The sequence below is a fragment of the Rhea americana genome, unplaced genomic scaffold (assembly GCF_003343005.1).
Source record: "Rhea americana isolate MKP2758 unplaced genomic scaffold, rheAme1 scaffold_275, whole genome shotgun sequence".
In the NCBI taxonomy this organism is placed as follows: Eukaryota; Metazoa; Chordata; class Aves; order Rheiformes; family Rheidae; genus Rhea; species Rhea americana.
The window spans coordinates 722,755-748,130 of record NW_028186396.1 but is presented as its reverse complement, the minus strand read 5'-3'; the positions used below and the strand labels follow the sequence as shown (position 1 = coordinate 748,130).

The 25,376-nt window shown below is 37.7% G+C and overlaps 1 protein-coding gene across 1 annotated transcript; it reads right to left on the bottom strand.

Moving 5' to 3' along the window:
• Window positions 1–415: 415 nt before the first annotated feature.
• MYCT1 (MYC target 1) lies at window positions 416–22,785 on the bottom strand. The gene is made up of 2 exons (XM_085308429.1): window positions 22,632–22,785; window positions 416–3,438 (listed from the first exon to the last, which is right to left on the bottom strand). The coding sequence occupies exons 1-2, from the start codon at window positions 22,681–22,683 to the stop codon at window positions 2,906–2,908; spliced, it is 585 nt and encodes a 194-aa protein (XP_085164555.1). The 5' UTR covers window positions 22,684–22,785; the 3' UTR covers window positions 416–2,905.
• Between the last annotated feature and the right edge of the window lie 2,591 nt (window positions 22,786–25,376).

Below are 25,376 nucleotides of genomic sequence, written 5' to 3'. Positions count from 1 at the left end.
TGGATTTGAAATCTGGAAAAACATTCTTTTGTGAAACATTTGTAACGCTTTTAAGTAGTGGAAAATCTGCTACATCACTTGATCTCATCTTGGTATAAGAGTAGATAATTCCCCTTACCATATTAAAAAAAAAAAAAAAAAAGCCCGTCCCTAATACTAATAGTTTCAGTTTCTACTTCTAATTCTTTATACCTTAATTCTAAAGGTATTCTCCTTTAGCAAACTCTGAAGCTGAATTCATACAACATTTTCAACTTTGGTGCATCTCCCCACAACAGCAGAGAAAGGGCCAACTTCTCATTCACACTTTCCAACTATATCAGCTTGTATAATTAATCTCTTAATTATAATATCTTACCTTTTAAAGTATCTTTTACAAAAGTCAATGCATTTATCTCTAAGGAAAAGCATGAGATAGAGARTATAACATCTACCTTTATTTCACATTCTGAAGCTTCCAGAGTGCTTGCAAAATACTTATTTCAGTCACTGTTTAAACTGTTAATTAGGTATCTGACAGCCATACTAGCTATGCACCATACAATCTGTGCTTTTAATCTCCCTAATCTAGGAGATATACATATATTTATATATATCCAGTGCAGATTTCAGGAGGAAAAAAATACAGTACATTTACTTTCTACGTGTACTTTCTACATTGCTTACTAACTATAGTATAATACAAGTAATAATATGATGTGGAAAGTCCTACTGTAATGTAATGTGCATTTAGAAACTGGGAGTAAAAGATTACTCCTCTAAAATGATTTCATTGTCCAGGAACAAACACTTTTGGCCAGCTTGGTGTATATGGTTGGCCAAGCTGTCTCTTCAAACAGCCCACCAAATTCAAAAGCAAAGTGAGTAGGCTTGAATTCTCATTTTTTGTAGGTATTTTAGAATAAATGGCATCAACTATTCCAGAGCTAGGACACTGTAAAAATATTTACGAATGCAATGAATTTTACCAAACTAATTAAAAATCAAAATGAAAAAAATATTATTAATGAGTGCAATGATACAATTTTCTTTCTCCAGAAGGCCATTGTGGTAGGTCTGTAGCCTGCTACAGCAAAAGGCAGTTTCACACTCTTATCAGCAAGTCCTTAGTATACCAGATCCCATAGTGTCAGCAATGAAATGCTCTGTAAACTCTGTAAACGGTTGTTCTAGCAATGGCATATATCCTTCTAAAAGAGAAAATGTTGCACGCTGAAAATAAAATAGCAAAAGCCTGTCAGTAGATAAACACAAAATTGTTTGCCTTTAAAATATGGAGTATTTGTAGTTTATAATAACTAATGCTTGTAGCTCAATGTTTGTAGCAATATTTGTAAATGAAAAGATATCAGGCTGGAAGATTACAGTTAAGATGTCAATACTAGTGCTCCACGAGGGATGCTGAACTCTGTAAAGGGATGCATGCTGTCAAATCACTGAAAGCCTGGAAGGTAAGATATTAAGCATTTTGCCTGTTCTTGAAAGCCTCTAAATCATTATCCCCACCCAAGTTCAGGTGAGGACTCAGACTCTGAACAGAGGCACAGGAGCAGCCCCCCTGCCCCCAGATCAGAAGTACTGCAGCCAGTACTTGCCAGCCCTGCTAAGAATGAGAGGCTTATTTATAAGCAAGGGATAAGACTGTTCCTCTGCTTGTGGAATTTTTTTCCCTCCATTTGAAGACAAAACATTTAATGGGAAAATGATCCAATAAGACTTAAATTATGCCCTGTTTGTCTGCACTGTTTCCAAATCCTTAACTTCTTACATCAATGCAATTAGTCTCTACTAAGCCTGTGGGTTAGCTTGGCATAATGTACGTGTACATGTACAACAGTCAAGAAGATATGTTAGCCTCAACTAAATATTCCATCTTTTTCTTCATATTCCAAGTAATTGTACAATTCTAGTATTCAGCCACAGCTGTTTAGAATTTTGATTAGTGAAACACAAGATTTCAGTGAATAACTGGCCCGGAAGCATTAAACATTGGTACAATTTCAAAAATACAGTTTGAAGTAAGGAAATGAGCAATCTCATAGCAAAACAGGAAACAGTTAAAAAATAGTTGTCATTCATGCTGCTTATCTTGATAACCAGAAGAAAAATGAAACATCAGGAGTTCTACTTCCACACAGCCTTATCAGGTATTAAAATGGGACTACCTATCCTGCTGGTTACAGACTAAAAAATCTTCATAATTGTTACCATGCATTTTGTACTTTTTCCTCTTCAACACTTTTCTCGTACTATAGGGAATGTTATACAAACAGGCTGACCTAGTCTATTAAGATCCTCTACAGTCAGCAAAACAGGATGCCTGCTACTATCAACAGATCTGTGACATTAAATCTACTTTAATGTCTGCTTCTAAGGTTCCTCAGACAGAAGCTGTTCTGTGATTACAGGGATATAGTCACTGAAAATCTAACATCCTGGGGAAAATATATAAAATCTCAACTTCTTGCATTAGAAAAGAAGCGAATAGTGAAATTTGCAGAAATGTATGTATCAGTAATTCCTAACATGATCTGTTTCTTCAAGAAATTATCAGTTTCTTATGTGGCAGCATTTTCTCTAAACTAAAAGATACAAAGGTTATAATTAAAGATACAGTAGTATAAATACATGGGTTTACTGCAGATCAGTAAGTTGAGGCTGGTGGCATGAAAGACAGATGATTGCTTGGCCAGCAGGACAGTGTGCTCTAAAAATCAGTGCTAGCCACCTCTTAGCAATGTAAGTCCCCTCTGCGACATGTCACAGCAACAGGAGACTTCTCAGAGATCCTCAGCGTGCACAGAAAATTGTTTGAGATGATTGAGGTTCCTCCTAAAATTCATGAATGTGTTTGTAGCAAGAAACTAGTTCAGGAGTCTGGAGTGTGTTTGAGCAAGAAACTAGTTCAGGAGTCTGGGAATGCTTTTATGATGGTTTCATAGGCAGGAGGAGGGGTTTGTGTGGAGTGGCAGATGCGGAGGCTGTTGTTAGACCAGTGAAATTCAGGTCGACTTAAGCTGTTGGTGGTGCTTCCCACGAGAGTTGTGGTGGTACTTGTAGGGGTCAGAGTGATCAGCTGACTGTTCGTTTCCACGGGGAGGGGAGGACTTTGCAGGAAGGGGTGGAAGGTGGATGCTCGGAAGCTTGACTTGCGGGGGAAGGAGTTGGCTTGCTCCAAGGATGCTTGCCGCTGGAAGGTGAGGCTGGCCAGGCTGAGGTTGCTCCGACGTTCACAGCTACTGTTGCGATAAAATCCAGTCCTGCTGGCAGAGTGGCCATGGGAGGGGGGTCTGGACCGGCGATTGTAGGAGGAGGAGCTTCCCTGGGAAATGTGGGCACTAGCTCGGCGACGGGACAAGCAAGTAAACAAAGCCCAGATGATCCCTCCAATCACCAGTCCGACCACCATGGACACTGTGAACGCTATTGTTATCTGCTCTGAAATACAGCAAAAATATACAGCAAGGTTATTTCATCAGTCCTAGAGGTTTTTGATGCCTGCAAATTAATTTAATACAGCAGTCTTCTTAGAAGAACAAACCTTAAGATGTTATTGAAAGGTCATATAAAACATGAACCTTACAACGTAAACACAAGACCTGATTATTCTCACTGTACAGTGCTTTCTTTTTCTTAATTCAAAAGCATCTAGACAGTAGTTTGTATTTGATATCAGTGCTTGTATCAACACAAAGGAAAAGTCTTTCACGCTTCTAAAATCACTCACGAGCCACACAGCTATGATATAAAACCACCAAGTATTTGCTTCTGTGGGCATTATACATGGGTTTTTATGCATGCTTGCTGTTCTATTTATAGTTATTTATGTTCTTTATATACATGTTTCCTGAGTGATCTATAACTGAGATGTAGCTTTTGCCATTTTCTTAAGGTCTTAAGCACTGTATTTATTGTAGCATGAGAACATCTTCCAGTCTTTTACTGCTGAGAGACTGATATTTTAAACCCTCATAATAATTAGAGCAAATTGTCGTACCATAGAAGATTTTGGTCAGAGATAGCCTTTATTTATACTAGGTTGCTCAGATATTTCCCATCCCTCATGCCTAATTTGAAGATACATTAATCTGTCATTAAGAAAAGAGTAAATTTCTAGTTCTTTTATACTTGCTTTCAAGCATGAAGAGACCTGAAAATAAAAAAGAGGACAGGTAGGATCATTTTCTTCCCCTACACAGTTTAACAGTGCCAGAGAATAAGGATTTTTCYTGATATATTTCTAAGGTCAGTCACCTCAGAAAACTTGTCACTTTCACAACTGAGCCACAGCTTTATTGCTATTCTAAGAAGTTTGGAGGTACATTTTTAAACCTAATGTTTAAGAGGTGAATGCAAAACCCTCATAGACSCCCTAAAATTCAAAAAGGGAGTGAATCCAAAATAAGAAGGGTTGCTATGTTGACTACTGGTGGAGCAAAGAGGAATGAGTGAAAAAGAGCCATGGGCCAACTTGAAACATGCTTTTTCTATCTGTACTATGTCATGTTTSTGAAACACATTTATTAAAAGGGAAATTGTATTACTACAATAGAAAAAAGTTTGTAACTGTTAGCATACAGAAGTGTAGGCCAGTTAAGATCACAGCGGGACAGACTCGCAGGCAGAGGCACCCCAGTATGTACCAACAGTTTAACTTAGTTAACATCAGGCCTTGATGTCTAGCAGGACATAAATTTAGTGTAGGTAACTGCAGAATGAGGAAAGCAACCATATGCAGCCTAACAATTGCCTTCCAAAAGAGCAGATATAAAAGGTTACTGAATAATCACACTTTAATAGTTAGCTATTGTTACCTACCTTATCTACCTAGTTACTTCTTTTCTCTTTAWCGAAAAATTGTTATTTATGTGATTCACACTTCTTAGGCTAATTCATTTTTTTACTTCAACTGTTATATTATTATATTTTGAGAGTGCCAGGGAATCCCTCAAACTCAGGGATTTATGGTGCTACCTAACATCCCGGTTGCTGTTTGCCTTCTCCACTCAGCAGGGAGGTGGAGAAAGGGCTCTCTGCAGGGCTCAGCAGGCTCCGGCACAAGCAGAAGCTCCACAAGCTGCACAAGTGTACCTGCCTCAGGCGTTGCCACGCACTGAGCYGAGGAGATTTGTCCCTGTATCCCTCTACCCATAGTTTTCACCACCTGCGCMATCAAACCAGGGTTTCACACTGTTAAAAGCAGACAAGAGAATTGACAAAAGTATTGAGTGCAGCTCTTCAGTCCTTCCYGCTTGCTGTTCCCCTGTGCTGCAAATACAGTACAGGCAATTAGCCTTTTTGATGTCTTCATTTTCTTTAACTTTTTCAATTCTTTTATTTTTCTACTTCTATTTATGAATACAAAAATAGAGGGTCAAATTAATCCCTGGAGAAACCCAGCTGGGTTTACACTGATTATTGCAGTTCCCATATAGTATCCCATAGGCTCTCATTTCATTTTAGACTTAGATTTTATACTTCTGATTTTTGTTATAGTAATATCAGTAGAGCCACAGGTTCCAGACACTTTATTCTTTCTATTCCCAGACTCTCCCTGACATCAGTGGAAACTATAGGGGCACATTAATAGGTTGAACTTGTTTTCTGTTGACTCCCTGCAGAGGATGAATTTCGCTGAACGTAATTCAGTTCTAAAAACTTACATTGAAGAATTGTAAATCTATGTCCATTGATTTCCTCCTTAGAACGTTCAGTGATCACAACCCTTAGGTACATTGGAGAAAATACTACAAAACAGAGATAAAGATCAAAGCGCAGGGCTTGCTGCACCTGGGATTTGAGCAGAACAGCTGGCTTTCACACAGTTGTTTTTAACTTCCTTATTCTGGGCAGCTGCATGGCAGACCTAGCCTATTAGGAGAGTCAGAACAATATTGCCAGTAATATCTCCCAAAGAGCCATTAAAATATGTCATAGTTTGCTTTAAGCTCTGTATGTCACTCYGTCCTCTGCCTTTTAGAAAAAAAGAAAGTTGGGGACAGGGTGGGGATGCTGGCAAGAACTCCTCTAGTGCCTGTCCCATAAATATATTCTGAATATGTACATTTCCCAGGACGCTCACACACTCTGCTTTATCGGGTTACGCTACAACCAAACTGACGGGGTACACCATCTCAGTCAATTTTATCCAATCTCACTTCTAACACCAGACGAAGTGAAGGATGAAGATTTATTTCAACAATGCCGAAAGATAGACATCTAGATAAAAAGCCAAAAATAAATAGTTTTAAAAAAAAAAAAAAAAACATAAGCCTGCTGTGAGATTAGCAACTGAATACCTTGACAACATTTCCTTTCTTGCCCATGATCCTTCAAATGTGTCCATGCAAAAAAGGTTGGAGGTTCAGAATTCACAACAACACTCATGATTTCTGGGTACTACTCACAGATCTGACTGCCAAGCTAGCACATGGCTGTCATTCCAACATCTGGCTGGGCAATCCAGGCTGGGCAAGTCCTTCTGAACTCTTTATTCACTCCCCTCTGATTTTTCCATGCAGGATTAAGCAAAGGCAGAACTAATAGTTTATACAGAGAATTATTGCCTTTGCCATGCAAAAGTTTTTCTTAGTTGTTACTGCATTCTTAGACTTTTATAGCATTCTACAAACTATATATATGAAGCATTATGTCCTACCAAGCTGATAGCCTCTAGCAAGCCTTTAGCATTCTACAGATTTCACACATGCCAAATTTGGACATGCAATTAGTGAAGACATTAGATCTGCTGATAAGGTACATTTTGTAWTTATGCCCCTGAAACAAGTTTGAAATAAGTTCTTCCCAGTAAGTCTAGGAATCCAGTAGCAAAGCTAGCCAAATAGGACTTACATAAATCCATAAGCCTTCTGAGAAAGGATCTACTTTCTCCCTTTTTTCACCTTGGAGTACATCTCACCAAAAATTAACAACATGGTCCCCACCTAGACTTGTCAGGCTCTGGAGCAACCAAACTTTAGGTCTTTCCTATAGTCTTATGGCAAAATCACTGAGATGTAAATTTAAGGTGGATACAAGATCTTTCTTCCTCTATGCTCACACACATATGCATTTGCAAACTTTTTAATTGGCCATGTGCTTGAAATCCCAGTAATGCCTTTCAAATTCCTGCAAGAAGCAGCTTCAGTGAAAGCCTCTCAGGGCAGAGGAGGAAGGCAAAGTATTAGATGCAAAGAGAAGAGAGATGGAAAAACAACATTTAATCAGTGTGTGTACATATGACTAAAATCTGAACTGTATTTTTGCCAATAATAACATTAATAGCCAGTTAGCCTTCCAAGCATTTTTATTGCTGTTTAATTAAAGGAGAAATAATTAAGGAATTCTATCTTAAAGTTATCAGTAGTAGTCCAGTTGGCAACTAGTTGGTCAAGAATGTTATTGTTCTGCATTCAAACACTCTGTTTGCTTTAGAGATGTTTTGTTCGTGCTATGTTACTGCAGGATTCTTTTCTTCAGAACTGAGAGTAATGTTCCCATTTCTCTTTTCCTCCACCCACCTAAAACTAGCATGAGGCAYTGAGCACCTGACATGGAGCTTAATTCTGTGTGCGCTCCACCAAGCTCACATGTAGAACGTATCACATGCGAGCTGCTTGATTTCAGCTGTATTAGAAAAGTACCAGAATTCTGCTGTATTGTAGGAAAGAGCTATTTTCATATTTTCTATCTGAATTTTAGAATTTTAAATTTAGTTCCATTTCAGTTCTTTCCTTCTCACATTTTTGTGAGTTTTCTTTCCTTTATGCCATGGCAAATGTCAGTGACTCAAAGTTGTTCAAGAAACGTGTGCACACTTATACACCGCCTTGTCCYAAAGTCAGAAATAATTGGTAGAGGGTTTGATCTCTGGCATGCAGAAATCCAGCTCAGCCTCCAGCTCCTCCTATGTTTTTTTTTTTCCATGAATGAAAACTCAGTGAGAAAAGGTGGTATAAAAACTATCCAAACCAGTACTGGAATTTATATCTGAACATTGCACGGCTTAGCGCAGAGCACCAGCTAGTGTATTTAAGTATGAATTGCACTAACATACAAATGGCAAATCCAATAACTTGACTAGTAAAAATGGTTCAAATACTGCAGTGTAGGAATCAGCGGCTTTTCAAGAGGMGTTCATGTCAATCATCAGTGCACTCTAATTGGTGCAGAACCAGAGATGAGCAGCCAGAGTCCCTCAAAGTTTCAAAAGATTGTTAACATCTTCCTACAGCTGCAGTAAATGCCCATAGCAAGCCTGACAGGCTGCTACTGCTGCTCCTCGCATGTCCCAGGCAGCAAGCAGCAGCATGGAAAGGAAGAGGGACTTGGGCTCTGAAGAACCCCCTTGTTTCCTAGCACAGAAGAGGAATAAAGCGAATCAAACTACTAGAGGTTTAATCCCAGCTCTGAGAACTCCAAGGAACTTTAGTCTAAAGCTGAGGCTGGTATCAGCCGCCAACTCCTGCAGCATCTGTGCTGCTACTGTCAAGCTGAGGTTTGTGTTTTTTTTTTCTTTTTTTTTTTTTAAACAATTTCTCTGTAGCTGACAAGGGCTGATATTACTATCTTCCTGCTCTTTGTCACTAATTGTTTTATCAAAACAATCTCTCATTAATTATTTGTAGGCAGCCCATGATTCAACTGAGTGGGTGAATCAGTTGCTTTGTAAAATCAACCAGCTGTGATCTTAGTCACGGCAAACATTATAAAAGGTCACAGGACTCTTGTGAAAAGAGTGAGAGTGCTAGTCTACAGCACAAGGTGATTCAGGTGATTGCTATGTGCAGAAAACAGACAGAAAAGGATGGTGGGGTCTGCAAAACAGAACCTGTGGGAAAAAAATGAAATAAGGGCAGTCTGTGGAGGACATGATAACTARTAAACATAATATTAAGTAAGGCAGTTAGGCAGTCAGGAATGTCATTGTCACGTTCAAACACACTGCTCCCTATAGAGGTGTTTTATTCTGACTATGCTAGTGCATGATTCTTTTCTGCAGAAACTGAGAGTAATTTTCCCACTTCTAATAAATAAACAGTTGCTGCAAATAAGACTTTTATGCCCACTGCAGATAAGCTAATAAGTACTATTTTTAAAACACAGCAAATGAAATTCAGATTAAAATTTTAAAAAGCATGTTTCTAACTATAATGACAGATCAGAACTAGAATAGACAGACCAGGTAGACCCACCGAAGACTCTCAGAAACAGCATCAATCAAGAGTTGTGATATAGTTAATCGTGTCTGGAAAAAAAGAAGGTAGAGCAGATGACAGCTAGACGTCCATACTGACCTTACTTTATGCAGTTTCTAAGACTTTCCATGATGACAAGGTAAGAAAAAGGCTCTTAGAAGCTTCTGAAAATTTATTAAGTAAACGACAAGGAAAAAAAATATTCTATAGTCTGTGCCCTTGGATTAATCCTGCATTTGAAATGCAGAGGGGACAGCTGTTCCCCAGACGGTTGATTTCGTAAATGAGCCACCTACCTAGGAACAAGATTGCCCCCTGCTGGAAATTTATGCTGGAGGAAAAAAAAAAAAAAGAAAAAAAAGAAAAAAAAAAGTGTACCAGAAAATCTAAAAATGAACATTTGGAAGAAGGATAACAGAAATATTAACATCACCTGAAAACTCAGGAAGACTCTGAATTAGGCTGATATAAACACTGTAGGGCTATCATTTTGCAGAGCTGTTGAAATTAAGGTACACTGAGGCACARCAGAAATATTCAGAAGCTTAGTGAAGTAGATTTGTGGCTTTGTGCATATATCTGTGCTGACAGTAAAATAAGAGGCTAAGTCTGTTCTTAAATTCATATTTCTTATCATTCACAGTAAAGTCTAGAATGATCTCTGTTCTTTGGAGTAAATTTGCTTTATGTTTACTARTACCGCTATTCCTTGTGATAAAAAGCCAGAAAAGTGGAATATGCCATTTCAATAAACCATCTCAGAGTTGGTAATGTTCCCTTTATATTACTGGCAGTTGATTTTTACTGGAATGATAAATAAATAGTAATTGTAATAATCAGAAGAGATAGACACTTTGTCACTGAATGATTTCATTATGATTCCCAATGCATTGTAAAGACAGTAACATAATTTTGATCTTTTTTATATGTACAGCAAACAAYCCTCTCTCAAAGCATTCTTATCAGCCTTACAAACAGCATAGGCCTGAGCTGCATGTCTTCTGCACAAACTTAAATCAAATAGTACATCAGAATTCGCCATAAGCAAATTCTATTGCTATTACTAAACCGATAAGACTGTTCTACAGAACCTGAGAATAAACTCAGTTCCAGTATGAGAAGAGCATGACTGACTAGAGTAGAATGTCAAGAATTAAGGGAGATTTCTCTAACAGGAAATATCAAAGTTAGTATGCTACAGAAGTCATCCAGAGTTAAAGCAAGACAAGAGGCTTTCAGGTTAGTGGGAAGACTAGAGTAAGCAATACTTTTAATTCATTCCCAGTCCTACCACAGCAACTCTCCTATCTGTGGTCTGAGAGGAGCCGACTCAGAGCTTTCAGATGGAGTTTGTCCTTACTGTGAGCACCCACAAAAGTCCAAAAAGCTCTTACACTAAAAATTCAGGTTTTATTACAATATAAAGCAGAATATTTTACAAAAGAGAACTCAGAGTGACTAGGTAAGGTGTAACAGAAATAAAATCAGTGTTATGATTATATTTACCTCTGTGCTGTGAGTCCCTCGAACAGTGGTTTTCAATGCAGTGCTTTCCAGAAGCGCTGTAGCCTCTGCACATTCAGTTGTAAGTGTCTCTTTGTCCCCTCAGAAGCAGGACCTTGAGTCTACTCCTTGCTCTTGGCTGCATATTCTCTCTCCCTCTCCCCCCACACCATGCTCAGCTACATCCCAGGAGAGAAGCAACCTCCCCATCACAGCTCCATCCCCTTTACTCTCCTTACAAAAAAAAATCATTTTTAATGTAGAACAAATTAATGAAACAAATATTGTCCATCATAGTGGGTTGGACCAAGCTGAAAGAAATTAGGTAGGATCAAAAGTGGTAAGCTTTCTCAAAAACAGTCTCTTTTCACTCTTTTCATTGCCTTTGAGATAGTGCCACAGAGTATTCTGCTGACAGCTCCAACTTGTTTATTGCCAGTTCAAAAATAGTATTGAATGAAAATAGTCTTTGATATTCTATTTAGAGTCTCATTGTTTTTTGAGATTGCTAAAACTATGACCCTTTTCAGGTGAAAATGAAGAAAGCTGTACAAAACTGAAGAATGGGAGGAAAAGGAGCCACAAGTTAATTTGTTAAATATGGTCTCCAGTACCCAATAAACCAGWATTCAAGAAGCAGAAAAGGGGATCTCTATTTAAATCAGATTTTTCTACTTCTTTCACTGTGGTAATATCTTAGCTACATCCAGTAATGCAAAAAAAATCCCTGCTTCATTTGTTCTTCCTCAAGTAACAAGTGTTTTAGTGAGCAGTCATTTTGAGAACACAGAAGTGTATTCACATGTGGTAGAATTGTATTCATTAGTTACTTATTTGCATTTCAAAAATCTGAGCTTTCTTTCTCCCAATATTTCCTGTGTGACCATGGGAAAATCAATCAGTTTCAGAGATTTCCCTTATATCAAATAGGAATAGGAATATCTATTTTGGTATGGGCTAATTAATCAAGACCTGCAACAATCTATGAAGCCACCAGCAGAAACACATTGTTGTGATTTCAAAGTGGAAGTGTTACTAATCTGGATTTTCATTCAACTCTATACAGTCATGGGCAGATGATCCAGGCTGAGGACTCAGTGCACAGTGACATGGGTGTGTAGCCCACAAAATCCAGCAGCATCTTATGGGCTGTGTTTGCACAGGGCTCTGCTAGGCAGGGGGGCTGGTCCAGGTCCTTGTCTGCCCAGGGATTCCTGCATTTCTTAATCAACACAACCATCATTAGTCTTCTTTGTCATTTATAGTCTGGCTGTATAGCTTACATATATTCCATAGAGGCCATGTATCTACTTGGTGGGCTTATTCTTCCATTACTTTGGATAACAAAGTTGGCATTAGTACAAAATAATTTTTAAAGCAAAGGCACAGAAGTAAGAGATATCAGTTAAATGGTCAAATATCCCATAAGTGCATTAAGATGCTGGCTGTGAATTCAAGTGTTTGAGACAAAGTATTTTCTTCTGCAGACTGTATTACAAAGGCCATAATTTCCAGCAGAGAAGTAAGACAGAAGCCTCAGTAGAAACTGCCCTGGCTCTTTGCATCAGCAGGCACGTACCAGAGCCCTAAGAAGTTTTTGGATCTTATTGAACAGACTATTCTTCTTTTTCCTCTCAACTGTTTTCCTAAAAATTTCTTAGACATTATTTCATAATAAAGCTTTACATATTTGTGTTGTTGATGTATTTTGGGTTGATGTTATTTAATGGATAAATCTTAAGTTACAATTGTCCTGTTTTTCAATACAAGAAAGTCAAAGGTAATCTTAAATAAATCACTCTTCCATCTCCTTGAGCAGGAGAAGATTTATTTATGGTTTTGGAACCAACTCTACTGCAGCCTAAGAATTTGATTTTGCATTTTCTTTGTTTCTGAAGATTTATTTCAATCCTAACTCCAATACAGTAGTTTTCAAAATCTGAATAATAAGTACCTTTTACTAAGGTCTTATAGGAATTGAAGCTTCTACCTCAGAAAGCAGGGAAAAATGAAGTAGTCAGTGCTAATTGTTCTTGATGGGCTATTTTCTTCCCTCTAGCCTAAAGGATAGGGTTATGAAATGAAGATAATCTTACAAAGACAAATGGGTCAGCCATGAGTTTTGGTTTTATTTTGTATTCTTCTCTGATGAGTGTGGACACCCCATGCCCATGCATCAGATTAGTCTCCTGTACAGTGGAGACAGCACCACAAAGATTAAAGAAGCTACAATGGAAAAATGGGAAACTATGAATAAATACAGAGTATTTTTCCCCAACAGGTTTTGCAATAAGAAGAACTGAAACAGTCATCAGACCCACAACATACTAAGACAATCTCATGTAAATCTGAATCCTGTTAGACTCCGGCAGTGGAACACACATCTACATGGAATTTGTTATAAGGGGAGAGCACAGCACCAAGTTCTTTTTCTTATATCTCTGTTACTGCCCACATATTCACATGCCAACACACTCACTGGCATACTGTTTAGAAGAAATACACTTCATTTCCTAAAGATGAGTTCCTGGATTCAGTGGCTAAATAAGGCATGAATCATTCGGCAGCTAGCTCATGTGCCAACAAGCGATACCATGCCTCAATTGATAGTAGGGGTAGCTGCCAGAGTGCTATACACTGTGCTTTGTATTAATATTTAAATAATACTCTGAAGAAACTTCATCTCTCCCTTCTGCTACCTTAGATCTGTGTCCTTCCTGCTAAGGATGGTTAAGCATTTGATAAATCAATGGCTGTATGAGCAAAAAAAAGCAGGGAAGAGGCAGTAATTAGGAAGCAACATAACACAGCCTGAGGATGACAGATCCACATTAAAAGAATAATTTATACACAAAGAAACAGTTATGCGCTGAATAGACAGCATGTAAGAATAAGACTGGTCTTTTCTCCTCATGATGTAGTTTGTTGCTTTAATCCAGCTACAGTAATACTTTCTTTGGACTTGCCAGAAGAAGGAAAAAAAAAGCCCTCATTAATATATACTTTTATCTGTCTGACAGGCCTGCATATTAGATCTTGAAATCGATTTATATGTTAGCTTCTCGAATACAAGGGCTGATTATTGATATAATCCTTTTTGACTGAATAATGGAAGTGATAGATTTCATGTATTTGCCAAATCTTTTACTTAGCTTGTAGTAAAATAAACATAATCATATTCACATTGGAGCAGGAGTGATCAATATGACCCTTGATTTACTTGCTACAATTTTATATAAAGTATATAGAGAACCATAATAATCTAGTAGTTGATACATAGTACTTCCAAAAGTTAGCCAGAAAATAAAACACTGCATAAGATTAAGATGCAATTTTCTCTCCAGGATAAATCTGTTTGCTTTTGGGCAGTATATGTTTAATTTCAATATATTTGACTTTGACTCCTGTCCCTAATGAAGAAGAGAGGAAGTTCCATTTTTTTGCAGTAGTTTGGTGAGCAACTTAGTTGCTTCAGGTACTCTCTTTAGCAGTATTGGAAGACAATGAAGCACACAAACATAGTAACTCCAGCAAAAAGAACTGCCACATGCATAAGAAATCCATTTGAAAAGCTGATACAACTCATTTCTTCTCAGAAACAGCTGAGGGAGAACAGGGACATARCACAGTCTGAAACGGAAAGAGGGGAGGAGGAGGGAAAGATGAGTATYGCCTTCCTTTATAACTACACCATAAGTCATAGATTTGGTCCTCTTTTAGTGTGTTTCCACTGGCCTTCAGGGGCAGATGGGACGTGCTGCGTGTTACAGAGCAATGACATTCACCRCTGTTGCACTGCCACTGAAGTGATGATGTTCACAAACAGATGTTGCCATGGCTAGCGCTTCATCATCACATGYATCATCTTTCAGTTAAACCTATGCCCTTATTTCCATTTTTGTCAGTATTAGAACTATTCCTATGAAAACAGCATCTCGGAAATTGTCCTGCTTGAGTCACTTTCCCAAGCTACTCTGCTGTTGTTTTATATTTCCCAAGTGCAGCCCGTGCTGTGGTCAGGGTGACTGGAAACGGGAAGATCCTCTGACAACCTTGATAGACCTTGATAGATAGTACAAGATCCTTCTACCCTGTGCAGTGCTTAACAGGGTAGAAAACTGTTACTCCTTCAAGTGAAATCTTCAGTAAATTACACTGTATGATATCGCTATTAAAAATTTGGGGTATTGTGCAACCTTTCAGTGAAGAGTTGGAGGAAGGGCTTGATGGTGCACAGAATGTAAGATTGATAACAAGGAGGGAAACATTTAATAAGGTACTTATTATCACTTCAGAGACCTCGTTGTCTTTCATAGCATTGTTTAAATGTGTCATCTTCTATATCGGTGTTGTACGTCTGCTCTTCAGAAAAAGGTGCTTGAAAAAAATCAACATATTTACAAGGAAGCATATGCAAAACCAGAATCTATTTGTCTGTCTGATTCCAYGTCCCATCTTACCTCACAGTCTTTATCTTCACAATATTTCTATGAAGCAGTGCAGGGTAGTTTTCTCCATTTTTTTCAAATAGGGACCTGAAGCATGGAGAAACTGTCTTGTCTTCCAAAACCCCAGTAAAAATCTGCTCAAAGTATGCTTATTTCCACAAATGTCTTCTGGGGCAGGCATTTTGCTCCAAGTTCAAGCTGATTATGGGAAAACAAACCAGTTCTAGTTTCTCAGTGAATCTAGGAAGAATCAATATATTTTAATCTATTTTAAAGTCTGAAAATATTTTGAAATTGATAACAATCTTGTCTGGTGTTGGTAGGTCTCCTGGAGGAGTAGGGGAAGAGACAATATGCCACCATTACTTTTACCCACTACAACTACAGAGCCACTAGACCAGGTATATTTGGTTATTTTACAGAACTGGGGAAACCTGCAGCCCCAAACACATGGTCTGTCCATACCAGCCTGCCAAAAATGGATATAAGCATAATCTATTTCTTTTTGCGCTGTGCCTTATGGTATGCACAACATTCACACAGCTGGGGATATTCTAGTGCAGACAACTATTTCTTACCCATTTAAGAGAAATAATGTTCCAATCAGCCCAGCTGATCAATATTTGTCTTGGTTGAGAAACAGAAAAAAAGTCTCCAATCCTATAACTTTCCATTAGGTTTCCTAGCCACTTCATGCAATGAAATCTGAGAGCTTTCTGACTGAATGAAATGAAATGCATCCTTTCTTCCTATTTATTATTTCATGTGTTAGACTGCTTTTATATTGGTTAACTGAAGTTCACAGGCCACTGACAGATATCAGGACCTATAAATGGAAGCATTTGTATTACACATTCTTCAAAACAAGTACTCTTACCAACTTCAGCAGACATACTTGTTTATGAAATGAATGGCAATCTGCTGTTATTAGAAGTCTTAAGGGTATGTCTATGGAAAGGCAGCTTTGGAAGTGAACAACTTTCATTTTTTTTAGGGCTCTGGCTTGAATAAGAAGACAAGTAGAAAACTTTCTGTTTAGTCAATAGATCTAAAGTTAGGTAAGTAATAAGGGACCAGCAGGGCTCTGGAAGATCTATAATAACAAATCTGAAAGTCTGAGCCATTTATCTGGTTGGGAAGGATAGATGGGAGAACTGGACAGAACATTAGTTCACATATGACTTACTCTCATATTAACTCCATTATGATGGGGACAGAAGTCTGCTTGGGATTTGAGACCTTGACTGTAGCACATCACGAGCTGAAGTCMTAAGACAAAAGCCCTGAGTGATAGCTTAATATTCCTTATGAGCCAGAAGGCAGGCTCTGAAACTCAAATTTTAAGTAAACAAAAGACTTAAGGCAGCGTGCAGTAAGGCTCTCTGGGAAGCTGGAGCAGGAAAGTTGTCTGTAGACATAGCCAGTGTCTGCCAGATGGGACAGATAGTGCAGAGGCAGTGTGAAGACTGCACTTCATATAGGACAGCCTGTGACATGAGGGAGTTATTAGTACAAATTCCTGACCAAAGAACTCAGATATTTTCTTTCAGATATATTTGACTTCACTAAACCAATATGGATCATCCCTTCCTCTGAAAACATATGTTGGGGCCATTCTGCTTCATTCCTGCTTACTCATCCTCTATTGATGAATTTGATTTGTTTTTAATTTGTTTCTTTTAGGGTAATTTTATCTATTTTATCTATTGTCTTAACTAAATGCAAAAAGGCAATGAGATTAAATAAATTCAAAATTGATAAAGTCATTTATCACTGRAATATAATTTTCATTCTTGTGTCCCCTGTTGTACTATGAAAGAAGAACAGCTCACTTAGTCATCAGAAATACAATCTGGTTATTCTGGGTCAGGGTAATATTTGTATTTGCATACTAAAAGTCTCTATCCCCATATTTAGTTTCTGTCTCCTGAAGAGGACAATGTCCTACTACTTTGGATAAGCACTGACAGAACTAGAGCATGACTACATCATTTGGCTGCAAGAAAACATTTTTGTTTCTTCCTCTCTCTGTTCTGTGCTCCTGCTGGGGTTGCTTCCAACAACAGGAACCTATAATGTCTGCAGTTGTCTGACTCCAGCAAAGTGCTTTCAAAGGAAAGAATCTCACTTCTTCACATCCTATCACTTATGCAGGTGTCAGTGATCTAGTCCAAAGATTGTAGAAAGAGATTATATCTCTTGTGATGAAATTTGCTCCTTATGCCATAAGCTCCTTAAGATGTGTGATAAGCTTCCAAGTATTTGTACTGTAAAGATCACTGGGGTTTTCCAAAACATAGAGAGGTAACAGAAAAGGAAATAACTACAAGAAAAGTTTCCATTTAATGCAGTTAACAGCCTGMCTCCAACTATCTTTCTCTGTTTTGGCTGATGTCCACTAATTAAAATAGCATTGTATTCTAAGGTAGAATCGTGAAAAGAAGAGAAAAGGGAACGGAAGGGGAGTGGAGAAGAAAAATAGCAGTTCAGGAAATTTAGCCTTGAGGGTGATACTGCACCTGAATTCCAAGGTCCYGATTTTGTGGTGTCTTCTACTTRGTTACACTTCAGCAGTGCAAAAACYCTAACCCTGAAGGTTGTCTCTASTAGAAAAAGAATGTGCCATGATGCAAAGCAYCTCTAAGAGCTCCTACATCATTCCTATYRGCCATCAAAGAAATTGTTCCTCATTTTACTGAAGTCTTCTGCTATATTAGCAACCCCAAGTCTACCAAAATAAAGACCCTTTTGGGGTTCTCTGGTTTATACCAGGAGTTGCTTTCAAACAACAAACTAGGAAAGAGAATGATCTGGTTGAAGCTACCACATCTGCTGTAAAATGTTCCATGGGTGGCCTCAGGGTCTAGCTTCTGTATGTCCACAGGCCTAGCAGAGCAGCTGAGGCAGCTCTGGAGTCTTTTTTTAGCGCTGCTAAAGATAGACTGGAGGAGTATAAAGGATATAGTATGACCATGTGTGGAGGGGAGAAGAGGGAGCAAGGGCACCATCCAGAGGATGCACTGAAAATGCACTGGCATAGTAGTCAGAGCCAACAGGTTTAATTTGGTCCACACAGTTAGCCAAATGAGGCCCACACAATTAGCCAAATGCTTCTTTTTGTATTTGCAGAGAACTGGACTAGATATGCCACTGTTGCTTCTACTCTGCCACCACTTCTACCGGGAAGGGATCCCAGAATAGAGATTGAGTCCCATAGCTGCCTAGGTTGGGCTTTCGTGTGTTAGAGGGCTCTATCACAGCTCGTGTCAGTGCTGCCCTTCACAAGTAGTATTTCAGTTCATAAAGCAAGAGAATGACATGGAGTCCTTAACCATCATGATTGCTAGACGGGTAACATGACCCCACCACACAGAAGCTGGCATTAGAATATGCTCATACCTAAAGTCCATCTTTTCCAGCAGAGAACTGTCTTCTTTCAAGCAAATAAACACCTTTTAATGATGGAAAGGACTGGGGTTAAGGGAAAAACATGGTGAAATTTGGCATTTTATTTACAAATCATGAGGTATCTGTGGCGTATAAAAATCAAATAGTGCTCAAAGCGCCAGTGCCAGACAATTATCCATGTTAAAATGCTGGAAGCCAGCTAATAGAGAAACTTCAGCCAGCATTGTTTCCATACCCTGGGCAAGTAACACCCTGGATTCTGAGTCAAAAAAAAAAAAAAAAAAAAAAAACTTAATGTTTTTAAGGTATTAAATTGTTCTGTTACATTTTTTAAATAGATACTTGAGTAAAATTAGACTGAAGGATGGTGTAGGGATCCAAGTTTGTGTTGATTAATATCTGCTTACACTTGTTCTCTCTGCTGCTGTCATATTGATCAAATGTACTGTTTAAATTAAATTTCCTGATCTGAAAGTATATCACATCTACACTAGAGGAATAGGATTGTCTCAGAGCCATTTATTGTATTTAATTKTGTGTGACAGAAAATGCTTTTAGGAATTACAAGAAATGCACTGCTGGTTAAAATGGAAACATCTTCACTTCCACTGTTAACTTACAAATCAAAATGAACTCAATAAAAACTATATTAAAGCAGTAAAAAAAATGAGATTAGGAGTTGATGGATGGGTACTAAACCCTGAATTTCTCACTAAGCTCTTAACCAGACAAAAACTCCCCTTGAAATCACTAACAAAAAAGCAATCTAGWTTCTCTGTCTACATGCCTATGTGATACCAAGAGTGCTGATGTCTAGCAGAGATGGACTTTTGATGCTACTCTTCCTGCSTCTGCCAGAGGACCGTCTTATGGATTTCCATTGCAAAATAGGGGTTAGCAGACATTATGTCTCTTTAGAGAAGCCAGCACCTAGAATGGATGAGCTCCTGTGTGGTCATGTTAGTTCAGCCAACTTGTCTGAAACAGGCATATGCATCTGAAAGGAATCTCCTAATACAYCTCTCATAGGGAACCGCTATTATTAGCAAAACAAGAAACAGATTTCCAGGGACCACAACAACCACTGGGGTAAGCTCCAGGATATCTTCTTTGCTGCTCATTATACATTACACAGAGAATATTTGCTGACAGAGGCAGAGGCTGTATCACGAAACTCACAAATTCAAGCTACAAGAGGAGGATAACATTCTTTTTTTATTTATTTTTTACCCCAGAAATGATGTTAGACTAGTGAAACTGCTATTTTGTTTCTACTCTTTTTCTGCATAATGTAACATTTTAAAAAGACTGCAGAATGATGACAGTGAAACCTGAATTCAAAAGAAGAGTTAGGACAAGGAATAGCATCAGTTCATTGTCCTGCAAGATCTGCCACTAAGAATGAGAGTTATTAATTCTCCAGGTCTTTGACTTTACGTTGAKCCTGCAAAACAGCATGCTAATTTATTTGCTTTGTTAAGGTCTTGGCATGAACAGGGAGAGAATTTAAACCACTTAGACAATTCACATAGCATGACATAAATTGAGTTGCGTGTATATGTTGTTTTTATCTACACAGCCACTTTTAAGATCCTATTGTGTTAAGTTACCATTGGAAACTGGTCAGTTTTAGAAAACAGGATGCCTGCATGTTTTCCAGAGGAGAGAACCAGCTCTTAGACAATAGATGGTTTATAAAATTATAAGAGATTACAGATAATTAYGAATAGTTATTCTAACAATTTTTACAGCATTTTTTTTTCTCACAAAGTCAGTGCCTGATCAGCAAACTTTTACCCACATGCTGAAATGTATACATCAGCTGTGTCTTTGGAGCCACTGAGAAGTCAAGCATACATAGAAAAAGATCTGGATCTTCATGATGTGTTCAAACTCACAATGCTACATAGTGGCTGGCTTAGAAAACAGACTGTAAACCATACCGTGAAAAATCCATTTCCTAAAAAATCAGTTTCAAATATGGCATTCTCATTTTAAAAATAACTTTTACATATATTATTGTGTAGCTTTATTTCTGCTTTAGTTCCTGTATTTCTAGGGATGTCAAAAAATACCTTTCTACTATTATAACTGATATTTAATCACAGTGAGTTTATGTAGATTGAAAAAAAATACAGCAGTGTCTTCTGAGGCTGACTCTATGATGGACTGTGTGATGTCCCTAATCTATGGTAATATGATMCATCTGGAGGCAAAGAAGAAGAAATGCTATTAGCTTTCTAAAATCTATCAGAAAAATAAGAAGAACCAAAGAGGCATCACCATGTTCCAGAACCAAGCAAGCTTTTCACAAAAAMCCCAGCTGTAATGTTGACTGCTGTTAAAGTGTAGGCAAACGGGAGGTGGTTGCAGCTGTGTACATTATCATTCCCTGCAAGCCAGGTAGGCGGTGCTGGTGGGAGGCAACACCGGCCCTTTCAGCAATAAGACAGCTCACGCATATTCTGCCCCGTGCAGTCAAATATGGCTATTGATTTTGAAAAGCAGTGTCTTGGTGCACCCAGMGAAGTACCTTAGATGGAATGACAAGGTAACAACCACACCAGTGGAGCCAGTTGCATGCAAYATGCTATGAAAATAAAATTACTACATCTTAAGTACCTCTTAGGTACTTTTTTAGATTCTTCATGAAGATGGAGCACACCTTGCCCATAGCCTGAGTAGTATGGTTAATGAATTCCTAGAGTTACACATAATTTTGCTATTATTCTGTCATTTTCTATGACAGTGAAAGAATGATTTATCTCAGAAAAAAAATCAAATCTTCATCAACAAGAGGTAGCGCCTTTTACATGAGAATTCTTAAAGTAGGCTTAATAAARTATTCTTTCATTTTTTTACTGAAAGAGCCTGTTTAGAATTACATGTAGTTCCACTCTACAAAAATGATAGTTATTTCTGCTTCAGAGTCCACCAGRCAGCCTCTAAACAATACGAGCACATACCCTGAAACACTAATAACAGTACTTTCTCCTCAGTTAAYCTCTAAGTATTACTTAAAGATGTCCTATCCCACTTTTTGGTCCAAGACACAGAAGTGAAGTGAGTTGCTCACAGTTCGCTGTAGGAAAATATATGTGTCAATGCAGGAAAYGTGTCTGGCTTTCAACAGACTCTTGCTGCTTATACTAAGGAAATGGAGGAACTTAAATTAAGTCTTCTTGTATAGTTATTTTCCACTCTCTTTTCTCAGGGCACTTCTATGCAACAAAAAGTCCTATTTTGCTAGTGCATATTATTTTTTAGCTTTAGCGAGTAAAAGGATTCTTAAAGGAATTGTTCCTCAATGACAGTAACAAAACAGCCAAAAACAGAGAATATGATATGCATATAATGGTAAATATATCAAGTGATAGAGCYTTTTGGATGGAAAGGGTCTCCACAGCTTTTCCACAGAATCTTTTAGAATCAAGTCATTGAATCGAATCACTTACAACGAATTTCAGTATTACATGTACTTYCACCTTATGCTCTATACATTTCAGTTAATGAACCACTTGCAGGTTTAGTTGAAGGAAAACAGCCTTAACAGGTGATGATCAAAATGCACATTGAGGAATAAGTAAGGAAAAGCTGATTGTGTGTGAAGACACCACAACAGATTACTAATCTTTTTACATTCGGAAAGAACACAGGTTTATTCCAAAGTTTGCAGCACTCAGCACCTTTATTTCTTGTTAGCTCTTTTTCATCAGAAGATGAAACAAACCATGTCTGCCATATAAGTACATCCACTACATGGCTGAGATTATGTACATGATCTGGAACAGACTGAAGTCAATAGACTTTCATTGACTTCAGTAATTGACTTTGTCAAACGATCAATTCTATCCTCCCCTGCTATTTTGATTAGCTAAAAATCATGATAAAACTTTGCCAGAGAAACATTTGGAAAATAACCTTTTCAACTTTAAGTAATAGTGAAATAATCTATTCATTAGCTTTTGTTTCCAAGATAAGTCTTGACAGTTTTCAGATGTAATTTTTAAGGCAATTAACAGTGAATCTCAGTATTCATACTAATGACATTCTAGAAAAAAAACAAAATCCTTACCCCAAAACTTTGGTGGCCATGTGATCGGAGAGTAAGTACTGTTTTTATCCATAACATCCAAATGAGAAATATAAAATGTCCACAGTGAAGCAAAGAGTTTCTGAATGTTTGAGATTTAGCAGTAAAAGCAACGCTTTTGTGCCACTGGAGGACTGTTTTGTTTGCCTGAAAGGAAATGGATGTATCACATTTCCTGCTTGTGCACTCAAATTAGCAAGTGTTTGTCTTATCTTGGAACACCACATGGTTCCTGAGATGGAGGAATAGTTTCCTTCTCGTCATTTCCTTAGCCAGAGCGAATTGACTTAGAACAATACCAAATCTCCTCCTTCTCTGAGACCTTTTGAATCCCAAAGTGTTCAGAGATAGAGAGATGAAAATTCCTTTTTCATTGCTTAAAGAATTTGTACTGTAAAGATCTTCCTTAAACATTCAGAAGTACATGCTTTCAGTGGAAATTTTTGATAAGGAAGAAATGCATAATCAGACTTCTAATAAATACCATTTAATTAGTATATTAATTTAGGATATGAGGGTTGTTCCTCAGCAAGCATGAGGAACTAGCTAGGCCTGACCATATAACTGTTGGTGTTAATATTTTTAATGAGCGTACTTCAAATTTCCTCTGCCAATTCTTTTCCTTTCCACACCCCATTCTAAATTATGAGTACCTTGGAACATCAACAGGCTTTGAGCTAATTGTTTAAACAGATTTAATACGATGGAATGTTAATTCCTGGYTGGAATTTGTAGGTACTGCTGCTAAATATAATAAACAGCAATAATAACACCTCTACAAAGTAAAACAGCCAAGATACTTAATGATATGCACCCAGAATTAATAATATACAAATCAATAATATATATGATTTTTGTTTATGTGAAAAAATCTGTAGGATCTGATTTTAAATATCTTTGTCTTAAATATATTACTAATAACAGATATTCAGAAACTTCAAAATTCTGCTGTGAATGTGAAACCTCTYTTCTCTGAAGAGTTCTAGGAGACTTTGTTTTGCCCATTATTAGGAAACAGAATCAGCTACATCTACTTTTCACCATGAATATTAGAAATCCCCGAAGTTTAGAAATATTCTATTTTTAAGATTTGGATCTTGGTATAATTTTAATATTGAGTCTAAATTTTTGCATTAAATAAATTTAAAATATGCTTAAGAAAGGTACGCTGAAAATGGAAGACTGATGGCTTTCAAAGCTGATGCTTAAAATGTCATGTCCAAATACTATTTTACATGCCTAACTGAAAAGGACCTGATTTTCAGATGTTTGTGAACAAGATAAAACCTGATAAGAAATGTCAGGATTATTTTGCTTAGTGGGAACACAAATAAAAGAGCACATGATAAGACTATATGAATTAAAGAATTCTAYGATGGAAGTCAGTTTTGTGCTGTAAGAACACATGGGCATGCAATAAAATGGAATTATTGCAAACTACAAATCGAGAAAATTAATATTTTTAGTTTAATGAACGCATCTGTTGAGATGATCACTGTTAAACAGAATTAAACATTGACTTTAATCAAATCAAAAAATAGCCTAGACATGATATACATATGATGGATAATTATATCAAAATATGCATGAAATACCAATCTTCACATTTTGTGGGAAAGTCTGCAACAGTGAGAAGAAGCATGACACTTCCTCTCTGGAGAGATTATTCCAAGATGTGAGTTCTGTCTTTCTCATCATAAACATCTGATATGGAAAACTGTTAGCAACAGAATATCAGAKAAGCTGGACCACTGGAAGAGTTATCTGGACTGTATCTTTGTAACGCTTATCACCAAATTGGAGCAAGTAAAGTATTATATAACTCAAGCTGTCAGATAAATTTCTGACATAACTGAGTTCAGTTCCAATGAAATGAACACAGCCTTTTACCCCTTAAAAGAAGACCTGAATTACATCCTTAAACTTTATGACACTATTAGTTAAATGAAGAGAGGTGCCTTGCATTTACAGCTGTAAGAGCCTTAATCCCTGAAGAAAAAGAACTCTCAGGGAAAAAAAATGTGGTGGGTATCATCATGAATTAGAAAAATCATAGAGAGTCAAACTGTCCATACACAAGGCAATTCTGGCAAGTGAAGAGTCACCCTGAGGGCATGCCCTGGCTTGCAGACCTTGTATGGGGAAATGAAGAGCAAAGACAATCCCAAGACGCTTCTGAATCCTTCAGGGATCTTCCCTCTGTGGCAGGGTTCTGTGTAAATCCTGCGGAAATGTGACCCCATGAGCAGTGCAGAAGTGTGATGGTGGCTGCTACTGGTGGTGCACAGCTGTGCRGGAAGGACTTAGTCAGCACTCTTGCCAGTCTCCTCTGGGGGCAGCAAGTGCTTTCTGTGAAGTACTTAGGAATCTTTTTATTTTCCCTTCAGTGAAACCCTGACTGACCAGATATTTTTTGTTTGACAAAACACTTGCAGTGGAGAGCTACTGTTTACGGAGTCTGAAGAGATTAATTTAGTTGAAATCAGTTTTTGATCCAAGACTCGCAGGGATGATGCTCAAGTATAATCAGTAAACTCTACAAATCGAACCCAGATTTTTTTTACTGTCAATCAGTGCCTGACGGAAGAGCTTTACCAGTGTGACTAGAAGCAAAAAATTAACACTGTATCAGAATTTTAAATTAACTTGCTGAAAACTACATTTCACTTTTCAGTTAATTACTTCTACTGGCACTTCTTGAGAAATCATAGGTATATACGCGGAAAT